General features: G+C 39.5%; 1 protein-coding gene and 1 long non-coding RNA gene across 8 annotated transcripts in view; one reads left to right on the forward strand and one right to left on the reverse strand.

Annotated features, from left to right (window-relative positions):
- LOC123383306 overlaps window positions 1–17135 on the reverse strand; it is a 387308-nt gene that overhangs the window by 84977 nt on the left and 285196 nt on the right. For 2 of the 4 annotated variants that reach the window (XR_006592863.1, XR_006592865.1), the window contains exons 3-4: window positions 11899–11996; window positions 3235–3343 (exon numbers count right to left, since the gene is read on the reverse strand). This is a non-coding gene — a long non-coding RNA (uncharacterized LOC123383306). Of the gene's footprint in view, window positions 1–3234; window positions 3344–11877; window positions 11997–17135 lie in introns of all 4 variants that reach the window. The other 2 variants (XR_006592864.1, XR_006592866.1) reach the window with 2 other exon arrangements.
- Window positions 14272–17135, forward strand: part of LOC109496317 (odorant-binding protein-like) — a 61413-nt gene continuing 58549 nt past the window's right edge. For 2 of the 4 annotated variants that reach the window (XM_045050461.1, XM_045050463.1), the window contains exons 1-2: window positions 14272–14644; window positions 15150–15286. In XM_045050461.1, the coding sequence (XP_044906396.1) occupies window positions 14336–14644; window positions 15150–15286 (446 nt within the window). In that variant the 5' untranslated portion in view covers window positions 14272–14335. The remainder of the gene's footprint in view (window positions 14645–15149; window positions 15287–17135) is intronic. The other 2 variants (XM_023249443.2, XM_045050462.1) reach the window with 2 other exon arrangements.

Below are 17135 nucleotides of genomic sequence, written 5' to 3' on the forward strand. Positions count from 1 at the left end.
CAGATGTGTTCATACATCTGCACGAGCCTGCTTGAATTATTTTGGCTGTATATCCATAAGTCAGATTGCTGGTCATACAGTAATTCAACGTTTAATTATTGGAGCAACCTCTACACCCGTTTTGCAAAATGAGTACAACAGTGTGTGAAGGTTCTAAGTTTGCATCTTCATCAACATTTGTTACTTGGTCTTTCTTGTTTTTTCTTGGGTTTTTTTTTTTTTTTTTTATAGTAGCCACCTTGTAGTGTCAGGTGATGAGTCATTGTGGTTTTGATTTATGTTTCTCTAATGGTGAGTGATAACGAGTACCTTTTCTTCTGCATATTGCTGATTCTGTCTTCTTCACTAAGAAAGGGCTCAAGCCCTGTGCCCTTTCTTTTTTTTTTAAATTGGTTTATTTTGTTGCTGTTGACTTGCAGAAATTCCTTCAACATTCTTCACGATATCCGCTTTTAGATACTTGATTTGCAATTAATTTCTCCGGTTCCACAGACTGTCTCTTTATTCTGTTGATTGTTTATGTCAACGCACAAAAGTGTTCAAAGGTTGGTGTGACCTTATCTATTTTTACTAGTTGTTGCATTTCATTCCGGTGTCAAAGCCAACAAATTTTGCCGGCCTTGGAAAAGGAAACCCCATCACATGCTAAAACATGCATGGACTTGGAGGACAGGACGCTAAGCAAAATAAGGCACTCACAAAAGGACACAACCTAGAGAATTCCACTCACAGGAAGGCTCAAAAGGGGTCAAAAGCTAGAAGCAGAAAGCAGAAGGGTATAAAGGTAAACCTAGGATGTGCCTGTTGCGGGTGGGGGGGGGGTAGGGAAATTAATGTTCACTGGCTACAGTGTTTCAGATTTGCAAGATAAAAACATTCCGGGGATGCAGTTGCACAACCCCATGAATACACTTAACACTGCTGAGCTGCACGCTTAGAAGAGGTTAGGATGCTAAACGTAACATTTTCTCTCAGCTTTAGAGAAAAAAAATTCAGAAAGTCCCGCCAACAAAAATCCGGAAACAGTGTGCTTCCTTTATACACTGCCACTAGATGCAGATTTCTTGAAAGGCTCACAAGGGTGCAATCATCATACACATAAAATACGAGGGACGTACATCATCCTAATGGGGCCATTTTCAAGGACATTCCTATGAAACATGATATTCAGGCACATTTAAGGCACTTAGGCTGCACTCTTTACGGTTTATTAAGATTGCCAAAGCAATGGTTAGCACACCTGAGAATAAAGTGCTCAGTAAAATCACGTTCCTCACTAACAGCCTAGCTCAGTATATTAGAAAAGATTGCGCAGAACCCAGTCGCTTAAAGAGAAGAGAAAACAATTGCACTGTTTTATTAAGGAGCAGTCATTTGGTACTAAATTGCCTATTAACAGATATTAATTTCTGCTTTTACATTATTGGTGACTGGGATAATTCATTCTTCATTAAAATAAGTCTCATAGAGAACATTAATTTATATACAGATGTATTGTCCCACCTAATTTATATACAGATTTATTGTCCCGCTTGTTTTATGGTCTTTTAGGTGCCTCCACCCTTATGGCTACTATTCTGTGACAAATTTATTCTATAATAGTGACATCAATAATAACCAAACACATCTATGCACAAACATTTGTTGGGTGAGGGTGTCTATTGGAAGTGTGAGTTATATAGTCGGACACATTTTAGAAGACATTTATTGCATTTGGTGTTGTTTAAATAATCACCAGGATATAAGATACAAGAATTAGCAAAATACAAAGACATATTTACTGAACCCTCAAACGCCTGTGATACGCAACCCCCCCCTCTGTTTATTTATACAGTGCTAATATTCCAAGTATAAGTCAGTGCTGGATACAGAATCAGGAGGAAGTGATTCAGAATGAAAAATAAAATAAAAATAAAATCTGTTTCTGTTGTTTGGTGTTAGGTTAAGACAGATCTCTGAATGGGTCATCAGATCCAGTGACCCTAGACTGAATACGATGTGGCATCTCAGAATTGACTACATTTCATAATTGTAGGCAATCCTTGGATTAGACATTAATCTCTCACTTTTTAAAAACTACATATGTTTCCACCCATGTTGCTACAAAAGGCCGTATTTCATGCTTTCTCATTGCCAAGTAGTATTCCATTGTGTATAGAAACCACAATTTCTTTATGCATTCGTCACTTGATGGATGGAACTGGGGGGTATTATGCTACGTGAAATAAGTCATACAAAGAAAGACAGACACCATATGTTTTCACTCTTATGTGGATCCTGAGAAACTTAACAGAAGCCCATGGGGGAGGGGAAGGGAAAACAAAAGTTAGAGAGGGAGAGAGCCAAAGCAAAAGAGACTCTTCAAAACTGAGAACAAACTGAGGGTTGATGGGGGTGGGAGGGACGGGAGGGTGGGTGATGGGCACTGAAGAGGGCACCTGTTGGGATGAGCACTGGGTGTTCTATGGAAACCAATGTGACAATAAATTTCATGTTAAAAAAAAAACCACACATTTTTTGTGAGGTTCTTAAAACTAAGGTAGATTTCTCTGCTTTAAAATTGTAAAGTACAATTCTGCAGCTGGTTACATGCATTTAACTAAAAGGGCACTTGGTCCAGATAAGTTAAATCACTTTGGTTATTAAAATCACCAATGAGCAGTACATCACATTGCCAGCCATGCCATTTAAATTCAACCCAAACCAAGAAGTCAAGTAACTTTGCTTTAGCTCATTAACTATCCTTCCATTACTGAGGACAATCCCGTGAAAAGTGCCCTCTCTAAGGAAAGAATGAAATTAGTCAATGACGGCTGACATTTCGAAAGTAGACAAAATAGAAACTGAGCAGATCTTGAACTGCCTAGACTTCAAAAAAAATGTTGGAATAGATTAACAAAACATTTAATGGACGAAATCCTGTTTTGTTTCTTTTCTTGTCTTTTCTTTTCAAATACTACTTACCCTGAACGGAATCCATCTCCAGGCCTCAAAATGTCAATATAAAAAATTAGGTGGAAAATAGCATGTTAACAGTCTTCTTTAACATCCTGAAATTTTTGATCAATGATAAGGTTTAAGGCTGCCTGAAAACATCCTCAAATTCCCATTTGCAATTCCTCTACAAATACAAAGACATTGCTAAATATCAGAGTTTCAGAGCATGATTTCTAAACCACGTTCCCAGAAAATTTCTGAAGTTCCAACTGCAAAGACATTCTCAACGCTTGGTACCTTTCTCAAGATGGTCTTCACTCAAGGATGAGGACTGTGGCTCTTTGGTAGCATCAGCTCAGATATGTTCCCTTTTTCAGGACACACGGTCTCCCTGTGTGATTAATTCCTGCAGAGACATGAGGAGAATGAAAGCCATATTAAGGATTCAAGGACATACCTATTACTCAAATTCTCTTCTGCTTTCTCCTAGAGTACAAATTAATTCTGATATTCCAGCCAATTCGTAACATCCCTGAATATAAATGGAATGTCCACATTCCATTTGGAGTCTCCATTTATTGAAGTATAGTGTGTGTTAGGCTCTCTAATGAACGTTTTAGGCAATTAATCTATCTAAATTGATTTCCACAACCATTTTTGGAGCAAGTGCTAATAATCTCCACTATGATGTCGGAGAAGACTGAAAGTCTGAAAGGTCCCAGAACTTAACCCTATTCCACAGGCCTAGAAGGTTTTAAGGCTGGTTTTCACAGGTTTAAAGAATTTCATGTTAGTGTTCTGTCTCAATGACGGCAGATTTGAACAGCATAAATTCCTTTATTATTTCCAAGTTCTTGTTCCTGATACTACTGTTGTGTGCGTGTGTGTGTGTGTGTGTGTGGTGTGTCCGTGTGTTTGCATGTGTCTCTTTAGAGCAGCATGCTATGCAGAGAAAGGGTCCCTTCACATTTTAGACTATGTCAATATTAACTTTAATTTCCACCACCACAATGAGCATTGCATAGTATTCTTGCCCTGTTGTCAAAGGACTGCTCTCATATACTGTAAATGGTCTTTACTTGTTTTGTATGCGTATATTTTTGTAAAATTTTTTTAATGTTTATTTACTTTTGAGAGAAATATAAAATATGACTTGGGGAAGGGCAGAGAGAGGTGAAGACACAGAATCCGAAGCAGGCTCCAGGCTCTGAGCTGTCAGCACAAAGCCCGACGCGGGGATTGAACTCACGAATTGTGAGATCATGACCTGAGCCGAAGTTGGACGCCTAACTGACTGAGCTACCCAGGTGCCCCTGTTTTTTTATATTTACAAATGCACATATAGAAATAGAGAGTTCTCATTTTCCTATCAAAGACACTGAAGGTTTTGGCATGTTAAATGTTGCAAGATTGTTTGGTGCTCTTTAAAAATAAGAATAAAAAGTGGGGTGGGGGTGTGCCAGGGTGGCTCAGTCAGTTGAGGGGCACACTCTTGATTTCAGCTCAGGTCATGACCTCATGGTTCACTGGACTGAGATTCTCATTGGGCTCTGCACCGACAGCACGGAGCCTAGTTGGGATTCTCTCTCTCTCTCTGCCCCTCTCCTTATTAAGCACACGTGCATGAGGACACTCTCACTCTAGGAAGGAAGGAAGGAAGGAAGGAAGGAAGGAAAAGAAAAAAGGAAAAGAAAGGAAAGAAAAGGAAAAAGGAAGGAAAGAAGGAAGGAAAGTGCCCTTCTTCAGCCAATCCTCCCAGATGAAGATATCTGTATTCAGAACCTAAATTCCCCGAGTGAGGAGAGCAAAGTGTTTCAGGTGTTGGTGTGCATGATCGGATCTCTCACTCTGGAATTATATTCTACCTGTTTGATCAATGGATGAACGCCTGAAGCCTTGGTGCTGTTGAAAGCTCTTTTGGTTTTTGTTCATAGCTTTTATTCATTTATGTTACCATTTCACTTCGCAAGCAGCGACCATGCGGACCTCTGGCATCTGCACGGTCAGTAATGCATTTGGTGCTCTGAGTCTAGGACTCGAGGCAGTCGTTGGTGTTTCACACGCAAGGGGATGCACACTCGGGCCTCTTCACGATGACCTACAGGCTCAGCTCAGATATCCCAGTCCTTAATATAAATAACAACTACACAAATGCTGCTGATTGTATCTACAGAAAGTGGAACTAAATTTGGATTAATATCCCTGGCGAGAAGCTATGGCCTTTATACTGGACACAGGGATAGGGACGTACCTGATTATCATTACTTTGGTTTCTTTCCTTATTTTTTTTAGGGGAAGAACACATTTCTCTTCCATTTTGCATGTTTCCAGATATCATTACAGGGTTCTGTGTATGAATTTAGGAAGTGAAATCATGCACGTCGAATACTTGAATCTACCCTTAGGGACACTGTTTGAGTTTATACATTCAACTGCTTCCCAAAAGGATATGTGTGTTACACTGAAACCGTTCACCCCATTTCCTGAACATATTATTCACAGCCCTGTCAATAGTGGATCAATGTTAAATGGGTTTTAAAACATGAAATACGCATTTACAGAAAACAAAGACGTAATCCAGACCCCTGTCCTTCTCCAAGTTCACGCCCGACGTTTCTCTGAGGCGAGACTTAACACAGCCTCGGATACCGAGAGTCTGAACAAAGAATGTGCTGAAGGGAGTCTATACGCATTGTCCTGAAGACGGAAGGCAAGTCAAGAGCCAGCGTGCACACGTGGGCACCTTGAAGAAGGCGTAACACCTGTGTGCCTCCAGCCTGTCTAGATGTAGAACTCACCGGCACTCAGCTCCTTCCAGAAATTGCAAATCAGTTCTGACCTCCACCCAGAGAAGGAAGAACATCCTGATTTTTTTTCACGGTAGATTTATTTTGCTTTTTCTCAAATTCCACGTAAATGAAAACATACGGTTTGTATTTTTGAGTCTGGCTTCTTTCAGCATGATTTTTTTTTTAAAGATCCATGAATGCTATTGTGTGTATCAGTAACCCATTTCTATTTATTACTAAGTAGTAGTCCATTGTATAAATGTATTACCACTTTTGTCATTCATTTCCCGACTGATGAAAACCTGCACCGTTTCTAGTATTGGGCCATTAGGAATAAACCCAATATGAGCATCCTTGTGCAGACGTCTGCTGGACATATTTTCATTTTCTCTTGGTTAAATATTTAGGAGTAGCACTGATCTGTCTTAGCATATGTGCACTTGCAGAGTTACAGGAAAGTGCCAATTTCTCTCATTAAAATGTGAAGGTTATCTTGCAACTCTGTGTTTCTGTAACTGTCTTTTATTGTGCACACAGAGTTCTTCCAAGTTAACCACTCCACAATCTTTTGTTACCTTTTTAATATCCACAATCCTCTCTGTCTGTTATAGGAAATTCATTGTGACAGCTTGCTGGTCACTTCAAAACCTGGATATATTGTAAATAACTTTGTTTTGTTTATACGTTCTCAGCCAGTTTTATTTTCTGTGACATAATTTTATATACAAGCCAGTTAATGCCTCATACATTAGGGGACATATCAAGTTTATTTTGCTATTGAAAAAGGATATTAAGCTTTTCTAATTTAGTACACACAGGCTCACTTGCGTTTTCTTTTGTGATATCATGTATGGAATTATATAAGTTTTGACAGCATTATAACATAGCCTTGTTTGAAAGGAGTCTTCCTAGTGAGTTATTCAATTTATTCCCTCGTGTCGGAGAGAAAGCTTCTTCAGGGCAGGAGTTTAAAATATATTCAGGCATGCACCAACCAAAAGACATAGGGTATCAGAACGGATAAAAAAAACAAGACCCATCTATTTGCTGTCTAGAAGAGACTCATTTTAGACCTGAGGACACCTTCAGATTGAGACTGAGGGTATAGAGAACTATTTATCATGCTATTGGAAGTCAAAAGAAAGCTGGAGTAGCCATACTTATATCAGACAAACTAGACTTTAAATTAAAGGCTGTAACAAGAGATTACATTGCATTATATAATAATTACAGGGTCTATCCATCAGGAAGAGCTAACAATTATAAATGTCTATGTGCCGAATACAGGAGCCCCCAAATATATAAAACAATTACTCACAAACATAAGCAACCTTATTGATAAGAATGTGGTAATTGCAGGGGACTTTAACACCCCACTTACAGAAATGGATAGATCATCTAGACACACGGTCAATAAAGAAACAAGGGCCCTGAATGATACATTGATCAGATGGACTTGACACTTATATTTAGAACTCTGCATCCCAAAGCAACAGAATATAATTTCTTCTCGAGTACACATGGAACATTCTCCAAGATAGATCACATACTGGGTCACAAAACAGCCCTTCATAAGTTTACAAGAATTGAAATTATACCATGCATACTTTCAGACCACAATGCTATGAAGCTTGAAATCAACCACAGAAAAAAGTCTGGAAAACCTCCAAAGGCATGGAGGTTAAAGAACACCCTACTAACGAATGAATGGGTCAACCAGGCAATTAGAGAAGAAATTAAAAAAATATATGGAAACAAACGAAAATGAAAATACAACAATCCAAACGCTTTGGGACGCAGCAAAGGCAGTCCTGAGAGGAAAATACATTGCAATCCAGGCCTATCTCAAGAAACAAGAAAAATCCCAAATACAAAATCTAACAGCACACCTAAAGGAACTAGAAGCAGAACAGCAAAGGCAGCCTAAACCCAGCAGAAGAAGAGAAATAATAAAGATCAGAGCAGAAATAAACAATATAGAATCTAAAAAAACTGTAGAGCAGATCAACGAAACCAAGAGTTGGTTTTTTGAAAAAATAAACAAAATTGACAAACCTCTAGCCAGGCTTCTCAAAAAGAAAAGGGAGATGACCCAAATAGATAAAATCATGAATGAAAATGGAATTATTACAACCAATCCCTCAGAGATACAAACAATTATCAGGGAATACTATGAAAAATTATATGCCAACAAATTGGACAACCTGGAAGAAATGGACAAATTCCTGAACACCCACACTCTTCCAAAACTTAATCAGGAGGAAATAGAAAGCTTGAACAGACCCATAACCAGCGAAGAAATTGAATCGGTTATCAAAAATCTCCCAACAAATAAGAGTCCAGGACCAGATGGCTTCCCAGGGGAGTTCTACCAGACGTTTAAAGCAGAGATAATACCTATCCTTCTCAAGCTATTCCAAGAAATAGAAAGGGAAGGAAAACTTCCAGACTCATTCTATGAAGCCAGTATTACTTTGATTCCTAAACCAGACAGAGACCCAGTAAAAAAAGAGAACTACAGGCCAATATCCCTGATGAATATGGATGCAAAAATTCTCAATAAGATACTAGCAAATCGAATTCAACAGCATATAAAAAGAATTATTCACCATGATCAAGTGGGATGCATTCCTGGGATGCAGGGCTGGTTCAACATTCGCAAATCAATCAACGTGATACATCACATTAATAAAAGAAAAGATAAGAACCATATGATCCTGTCAATCGATGCAGAAAAGGCCTTTAACAAAATTCAGCAATCTTAATAAAAACCCTCAAGAAAGTCGGGATAGAAGGAACATACTTAAACATCTTAAAAGCCATTTATGAAAAGCCCACAGCTAACATCATCCTCAATGAGGAAAAACTGAGAGCTTTTTCCCTGAGATCAGGAACACGACAGGGATGTCCACTCTCACCGCTGTTGTTTAACATAGTGTTGGAAGTGCTAGCATCAGCAATCAGACAACAAAATGAAATCAAAGGCATCAAAACTGGCAAAGATGAAGTTAAGCTTTCACTTTTTGCAGATGACATGATATTATCCATGGAAAGCCCAATAGACTCCACCAAAAGTCTGCTAGAACTGATACATGAATTCAGCAAAGTTGCAGGATACAAAATCAATGTATATAAATCAGTTGCATTCTTATACGCTAACAACAAAGCAACAGAAAGACAAATAAAGAAACTCATCCCATTCACAATAGCACCAAGAAGCATAAAATACCTAGGAATAATCTAACCAGAGATGTAAAAGATCTGCATGCTGAAAACTATAGAAAGCTTATGAAGGAAATTGAAGAAGACATAAAGAAATGGAAAAACATTCCGTGCTCGTGGATTGGAAGAATAAATATTGTCAAAATGTCAATACTACCCAAAGATATCTACACATTCAATGCAATCCCAATCAAAATTGCACCAACATTCTTCTCAAAACTAGAACAAGGAATCCTAAAATTCATATGGAACCACAAAAGGCCCCGAATAGCCAAAGTAATTTTGAAGAAGAAGACCAAAGCGGAAGGCATCGCAGTCGCAGACTTTAGCCTCTACTACAAAGCTGAAATCATCAAGACAGCATGGTATTGGCACAAAAACAGACACACAGACCAATGGAATAGAATAGCAACCCCAGAATTAGACCCACAAAAGTATGGCCAACTAATCTTTGAAAAAGCAGGAAAGAATATCCAATGGAAAAAAGACAGTCTCTTTAACAAATGGTGCTGGGAGAACTGGACAGCAACATGCAGAAGATTGAAACTAGACCACTTTCTCATACCATTCACAAAAATAAACTCAAAATGGATAACGGACGTGAATGGGAGACAGGAAACCATCAAAACCCTAGAGGAGAAAGCAAGAAAAAACCTCTCTGACCTCAGTCCCAGCAATTTCTTACTTGACACATCCCCAAAGGCAAGGGAATTAAAAGCAAAAATGAACTACTGGGACTTTATGAAGATAAAAAGCTTCTGCACAGCAAAGGAAACAACCAACAAAACTAAAAGGCAACCAACGGAATAGGAAAAAATATTTGCAAATGACATATTGGACAAAGGGCTAGTATCCAAAATCTATAAAGAGCTCACCAAACTCCACACCCGAAAAACAGATAATCCAGTGAAGAAATGGGCAGAAAACATAAATAGACACTTCTCTAAAGAAGACATCCGGATTGGGGCCCCTGGGTGGCGCAGTCGTTTAAGCGTCCGACTTCAGCCAGGTCACGATCTCACAGTCCGTGAGTTCGAGCCCCATGTCAGGCTCTGGGCTGATGGCTCAGAGCCTGGAGCCTGTTTCCGATTCTGTGTCTCCCTCTCTCTCTGCCCCTCCCCCGTTCATGCTCTGTCTCTCTCTGTCCCAAAAATAAATAAACGTTGAAAAAAAAAAAAAAAGAAGACATCTGGATGGCCAACAGGGACATGAAAAGATGCTCAACGTCGCTCCTCATCAGGGAAATACAAATCAAAACCACACTCAGATATCACCTCACGCCAGTTAGAGTGGCCAAAATGAACAAATCAGGAGGCTATAGATGCTGGAGAGGATGTGGAGAAACGGGAACCCTCTTGCACTGTTGGTGGGAATGCAAATTGGTGCAGCCACTCTGGAAAACAGTGTGGAGGTTCCTCAAAAAATTAGAAATAGACCTACCCTATGACCCAGCAATAGCACTGCTAGGGATTTACCCAAGGGATACAGGAGGGCTGATGCATAGGGGCACTTGTACCCCAGTGTTTATAGCAGCACTCTCAACAATAGCCAAATTATGGAAAGAGCCTAAATGTCCGTCAACTGATGAATGGATAAAGAAATTGTGGTTTATATACACAATGGAGTACTACGTGGCAGTGAGAAAGAACGAAATATGGCCCTTTGTAGCAATGTGGATGGAACTGGAGAGTGTGATGCTAAGTGAAATAAGCCATACAGAGAAAGACAGATACCATATGATTTCACTCTTATTTGGATCCTGAGAAACTTAACAGAAACCCATGGGGGAGGGGAAGAAAAAAAAAAAAAAGAGGTTAGAGTGGGAGAGAGCCAAAGCATAAGAGACTCTTAAAAACTGAGAACAGACTGAGGGTTGGTGGGGGGTGGGAGGGAGCGGAGGGTGGGTGATGGGTATTGAGGAGGGGATCTTTTGGGATGAGCACTGGGTGTTGTATGGAAACCAATTTGACAATAAATTTCATATATTGGAAAAAAAAACAAATGGCTTCAAGGTCATGGGATCATTCCTCCTTCAAGTGCAAACACCCCAAGTGGACTCCAGTCTTCCAGGAGCCTTGGGGCTGAACCTAGATAGAAGTCTGAGCTGTAACCACTTGCCTTCGGGGCAGATAAGACAAGTTTTATCATTCAACTAGGGGGAGGGGGCGCGGTTAGATCACTTATTTCTTTTATTACAAAAGCAAATATCAAAGGCTACACATCAAAGCCTCATTGTATATGAAAATGTTTCTAGGAGAAGTGTAAGCGAATATTTCCCAGTTTTATATCATATATATTTCAGTGTCCCAGGGGGCTAGAGATTTTTTTTCTTTACACAACACTGAGAAAGCGAGAGAGGCTGTAAGCCACACAATATTTTGATGATTTTCAGGGCAGATACTTCCCCAGCTTTTCTGCATTTTTATATCTGAGCAGTGTATCTGGTAAATAACATGCATCGATCGGATTGTTTTCATTCAGTCCAATTCTCTCTGTATCTTACACGGAAACAGTACTACATTTTAATGAATTTTATTACTGTGCATATATAAACATACATAGATGGATGAACGGGTGGACGGATACATGGATGGATGGATGGACAGACAAACGGGTATGATGGATGGATGGGTGGGTGATGGGATGATAGATACATAGATAGATAGATTGATACATAAACAGATAGATATAGATAGATAGATATAGATAGATAAAATGTAGGTATACCCTATACTACTATATACATAAAATTTAACAGGGCCTTATATGCCCATACATATACACTTCCAGTGATAATCTGTGTTTTTCCCTTTTTTCCAACCGGTTATTTTTCCACCTTTTCTATTCCTTTCCCATGAGCTCTGAAGATACAGACTGTTACCAATCTGTTGATGATACCCCTAGTGATTACGGTATGTTACTGACTTACCAAAGTCTCATAGTAACTCACTTTTTACTGAACAACTCAGGAAACAGATGCTGGCAAGGATGTAGAGAAAGAGGAGCCTTCTTGCCCCGCTGGCGGGATCGCAAACTGGTGCAGCCACTCTGGAAAACAGTATGGAGGCTCCTCAGAAAATTAAAACTAGAACTACCCCGTGACCCAGCAATTGCACTACTAAGTATTGATCCAAACGATACAAAAATGCCGATCCAAAGGGGCACATACACCCCAATGTTTACAGCAGTGCTATCAACAATAGCCAAAGAATGGAAATAGCCCAAGTGTCCATCGATGGATGAATGGATAAACAAGACGTGATATACATCTGATGGAATGTTACTCAGCCATTAAAAACAAAGACTATTCTGACACCTGCCACATGGATGAACCCCGAGACAATTATGCTCAGTGACATAAGCCAGATACAAACGCATGGATGATGTATGATTCCACTTCTATGAGGAACTTGCAGCAAATTCATAGACACAGAAGGCAGAACCCTTACAGTGGTTGTAAGGGGCTGGGGGAGTGTAACGGGGAGTCGGGTGTTTAATGAGGGCAGATCAGTTTCTAAAGGGACACTGGAGTCGCTAGTCTCCCGTTCTGGAATCATTTTACCAAGATAACGGTAGGACCTTCTCCTTCCCCTCTTTTCGGATCTCTGCTTAAATGACCCTGTACCACTCTGTGCTTTGGTAACCTGTGTTATGCTTCCAAGGGACCGTCATTCATATTTGTGATTTTCTCTGTTGAGCATTTATCTATTCCTGTCTCCCCTTGTGGGAACAGAAGCTCTGGGCATCATATGTGCGTGGGTCACTGCTTTCTCTGCTACAGACGTGCAACAGTGTTCTCCAGCTGGTGTGGGCTCAACAGGGACCTACTGAATGCACAAGAAACCCTTGGTATGAGTACTTGTGAAAATAAACTCTTGTTTTTTGTACAGCATGCAGGGGGGTAAATGAGCATATTGCTTTCTGTTATACTTTCTAATAGTTACTTTTAAAAAATTCTTTTTGTTTTTCTTTATTTTGGGGTGCGTGCGCAAGAGAGACACAGAGCACCAGTGGGGGAAGGCCAGAGAGAGAGAGAGAGAGAGAGAGAGAGAGAGAGAGAGAGAGAATCCAAAGCCGACTCCAGGTTCTGAGCTGTCAGCACAGAGCCCGATGTGGGGCTCAAACTCATGAACTGGCAGATCACGACCTGAGCCGAAATCAGATGCTTAACCCACTGAGACACCCAGGTTTTAGACTGGGTTTTAGACCATATTAGCCCTGCTCTTATCATATTTCAAAAGATACCCATATATTCTTGACATTCTGGTCTATTCTTATCCCATAGACCATTACTCTTTCCATTTCATAACCGACAAAAAGTGAGCAAAAGGGTTGTAAGGTTGACTGTTCTTGCTTTATTTATTTGTTTGTTTGTTTGTTTGTTTGCTTATTAATTTAGGCAAGGACACTTCACACCCAGTGTGGAGTCCAACGCGGGGCTTGAACTCACAACCCTGACATCAAGACCTGACCTGCGATCAAGCATCAGACACTTAACCAACTGAGCTACCAAGGCACCTCTGGTACTGTTTATTAGCCTGTAAAGATGACTGGAAAGTTCACTTAATATTGAAGAAATTGGCCATGGTAACAGCTTCTTATAAGAGTGTTATTTTGTCGACTGATTCACTGGGGTTTTTTTTAAGTTTTTAATCACAACTTAAAACCTGTTTTCTCCAAGCGGAACACGCCCCTACGAGCTTTCCATCAGTACAAAATTGTCTGACGTCACAATCAACTCACAGGGTCAGAGTCACTCAGGACACTCTAAACCTCTGTCCCCAAAAAACCTCCAAAGTAGTGTACCGTCCAGCTCGTTCACCCACTTCAGAGTCTGGGAAATAAAGGAAGACCTAATGTTTCCACACATTTCGTGTGTATCTTGGCATTTATATTTATGAGTGGGCATAACTCAATGCCCACACATAAATCTGTCTTTCAACAAGGAAAAGGGTGTAGTTTGCTGGGAAAGAAGGTGATTTCCTTGAAACTCATCTGAGAGAAAGGGAAGGACAGGTTTGTTCCCTGCACTCCCCCCCTCCAAGAATGAGTGAATGAGTCTCAGTGTGACATGAGATATGCAGGCTTGATCCAAACGACCCTGTAGGCAGGCCTACCTTCTGAACGTCCTTTGGAGGGGTTTATGGAAGGTTTATGGAACGTCCTTTGGAGGGGTTTATGACCCAGGTCTGAAAGATCTTTGGGATACATTGCTGCCAACATGATGTTTATTTTCAGCGTTGCACAATGGTCTCTTGTGAAAAATGACAAGCAGATAAACATTGCCACATTCACAGATGTTTACTATATAAAGAGGTCAACATTCTCACCAGCAGGTAATTGATTCTGAGCTTCCTCCAGAGGAGAAACCAAGAGGTGTTAGAAAGATGAAGATTCTACTCTTACTTCTTGGAGTCGTTCTGGTTTGTGGCAGCCGCCTACCTCTACCGGACAGCCGCCTACCTCCTCCGGACAGCCGCCTACCTCTACCGGACGGCCGCCTACCTCTACCGGACAGCCGCCTACCTCTACCCGACGGCCGCCTACCTCTACCGGACGGCCGCCTACCTCTACCGGACGGCCGCCTACCTCTACCGGACGGCCGCCTACCTCTACCGGACGGTCGCCTACCTTTACCGGAAGGCCGCCTACCTTTACCGGACAGCCACCCACCTTTACAAGACAACCTTACACAGGTACCAGAAAAAGGCTGACCTGACATGGATGTCTTCATGTGTGTGTCTGTGTGTGTGTGTGTGTGTGTGTGTGTGTGTGTGTGTGTGTCTTTTGGGGGGGTTTCTATGTATATCCAAATTTATGTGCATCTAAGCCTAGCCATGCACCTGGAAACTCGGAATCCCTCTGTTCACCACCTCCTTACACATTTCTTTTGTACATGTCTGCTCTGGTCTATTAACTGGCTGCTTCCCCCATACTTATAAAACAGAAGGTGCATCAGCCAAAGAGCTGTTGGGTTTGAGATCTTGCATTTGAAAAGAACGAGTGTGCTATTTCAGGACTATGTGAGTTTTTATTTCTGCTGCAGACTTGGGTTTCTCAGTATTTTATAAATTGTGCTTTTGTTCCTTAAAGTTAGATAGCTCACTGCTGATGTAAAAGAGGAGGGAAACCCATGCTGGATGATGTTGGAGGCCATCAAAAGAACTGGACCAACGTTTCTGATGGAAACTTTGCTTTTAGCTTTCAGGAGAATGGAACACGCTTTTGGTCGCAGCCACCAACGTTGACAAGATAAGCAACGGCCCATTCCACGGTTATATATGCAAAGTTGATGTGGACGTAACAAATGGCACAGTCGTCTTCAATTTTTCTGTCATGTAAGAATAGCACAGAATGAAAAGGCCTGATCTGATGACCCTGAGAGGGCATCTGAGTTGCATGTTTGCAGTGAAATACCTCGGTGATGTTGAAAAGTGAGACTCTGAGTTCTTAAGAAATTCAGTACACCCTTCTTGCTTTAATGAGATGATTCTCAGGGACCTCCTGTGACCATAGGGTTCCCGACACTGGCCTCAATCATTCTCTACCCTGAAGAACTCCCAAGTAGCAATGTTTAATCATTATTAAATTCACCAAAGCCTTTGCTGCTTCAAATATTATTTATAAAATGCTCACTTTCCTGCAGGCATTTTATTAAGAACTCAAGAGTAACAGACGATGAAGACACTTTTTTACTTCCATTGTTCAAACCAGAGCCAGATACAGATCTATAAAGTAATAATATCATGCATGAAATTCTTTACTAAGAGTAAAGATGCGGTGGAAAGAGGGCACCAGAAAATGACAAATGATCGCATAGCTGAACTGTATTGCTAAATTGAAAACACCAGCAATCACACATGCTGATGAATTCACCTGGAAATAACAATGATTTCCACACCAACATTTGACTTCCAGTAGACGACTCCTAGGATAACAAAATGAAGCAGGAGGTATCACTGAAATCAAAGGAATATAGGGCATCTGAAAGCATCAAATCATGCAAACAGATCCTGGCCTGTAAGACTCAAACATCTATTTACATTGTAGGTGGGAAGTATAATGCTAATTTCTATCTTTCTGAGTTCAGATGGAGCTGCTCGGGGGAACTGATGATAGCTTATGATAGTTCAAAAAGTTCCCAGTATAAAGAAATGAGAAAACTTGCAAGGGGTGGTGACAGGGGATTATAAGAAACCGAATGAAGTCTGTTTCTGAAGACCTAATTTCTAAGAGCTATAGGTAGAATGCAAGAATCTTTCAGTCTCCACTGCTCACACACACATAAACACAGGCACATACTTTGAAGAATGAGAAATAAAAAGAGACTGACATGAAGGAAAAGAAAGGGTTATGTTTGGAGAGAGTGGTTTATAAATATATAAATATAATTGTGTATTAAAATATATAACATGTTATATATATAATATGAAATCTTATACAATTATAATATGGAATAATATATAATAATAAAAATATATGTATATGCCTGCAATATAGTGAGCATTCCATAAATAACACTCGAAGGCTCTAACAAGTCAGTAATGGATAAAACTGCAGTACATTATATACAATAATTATATAACATCGCATATATACATACATTATATGTAATATATGTGTAACGTTATATAATTATGTAATTATGTACATAGATGTAACAGATATGTAATATAATACAATATATAACTATAATATAATTGATTGTATATAAAATATATAGTTGGTTATATGTTATATGCAATAATCATATAACATTGCATATATACATACATTATATGTAATATACATGTAACCTTATATAATTGTGTGCTTATATAGATACATATATGTAATACATATGTAATGTTATATAATTATATGATTGATTATATAACTGTGTATAAAATATATAGTTGATTATATGTTATATACAAAAATTATATGACATTGCATATATACATACATCGTAGGTAATATACATGTGATGTTATATAATTATGCAATTATGTACATAGATATAATACATATGTAATGTAATACAATTATATAATTAATTATATACTTGATCGTATATAAAATATGTAATTGGTTATATGTTAGATACAATAATCATATAACACTGCATATATACATACATTATATGTAATATACATGTAACCTTATATAATTGTGTGATTATAGATACATATATGTAATAGATATGTA

The sequence above is a fragment of the Felis catus genome, chromosome X (assembly GCF_018350175.1).
Source record: "Felis catus isolate Fca126 chromosome X, F.catus_Fca126_mat1.0, whole genome shotgun sequence".
Classification (NCBI taxonomy): domain Eukaryota; kingdom Metazoa; phylum Chordata; class Mammalia; order Carnivora; family Felidae; genus Felis; species Felis catus.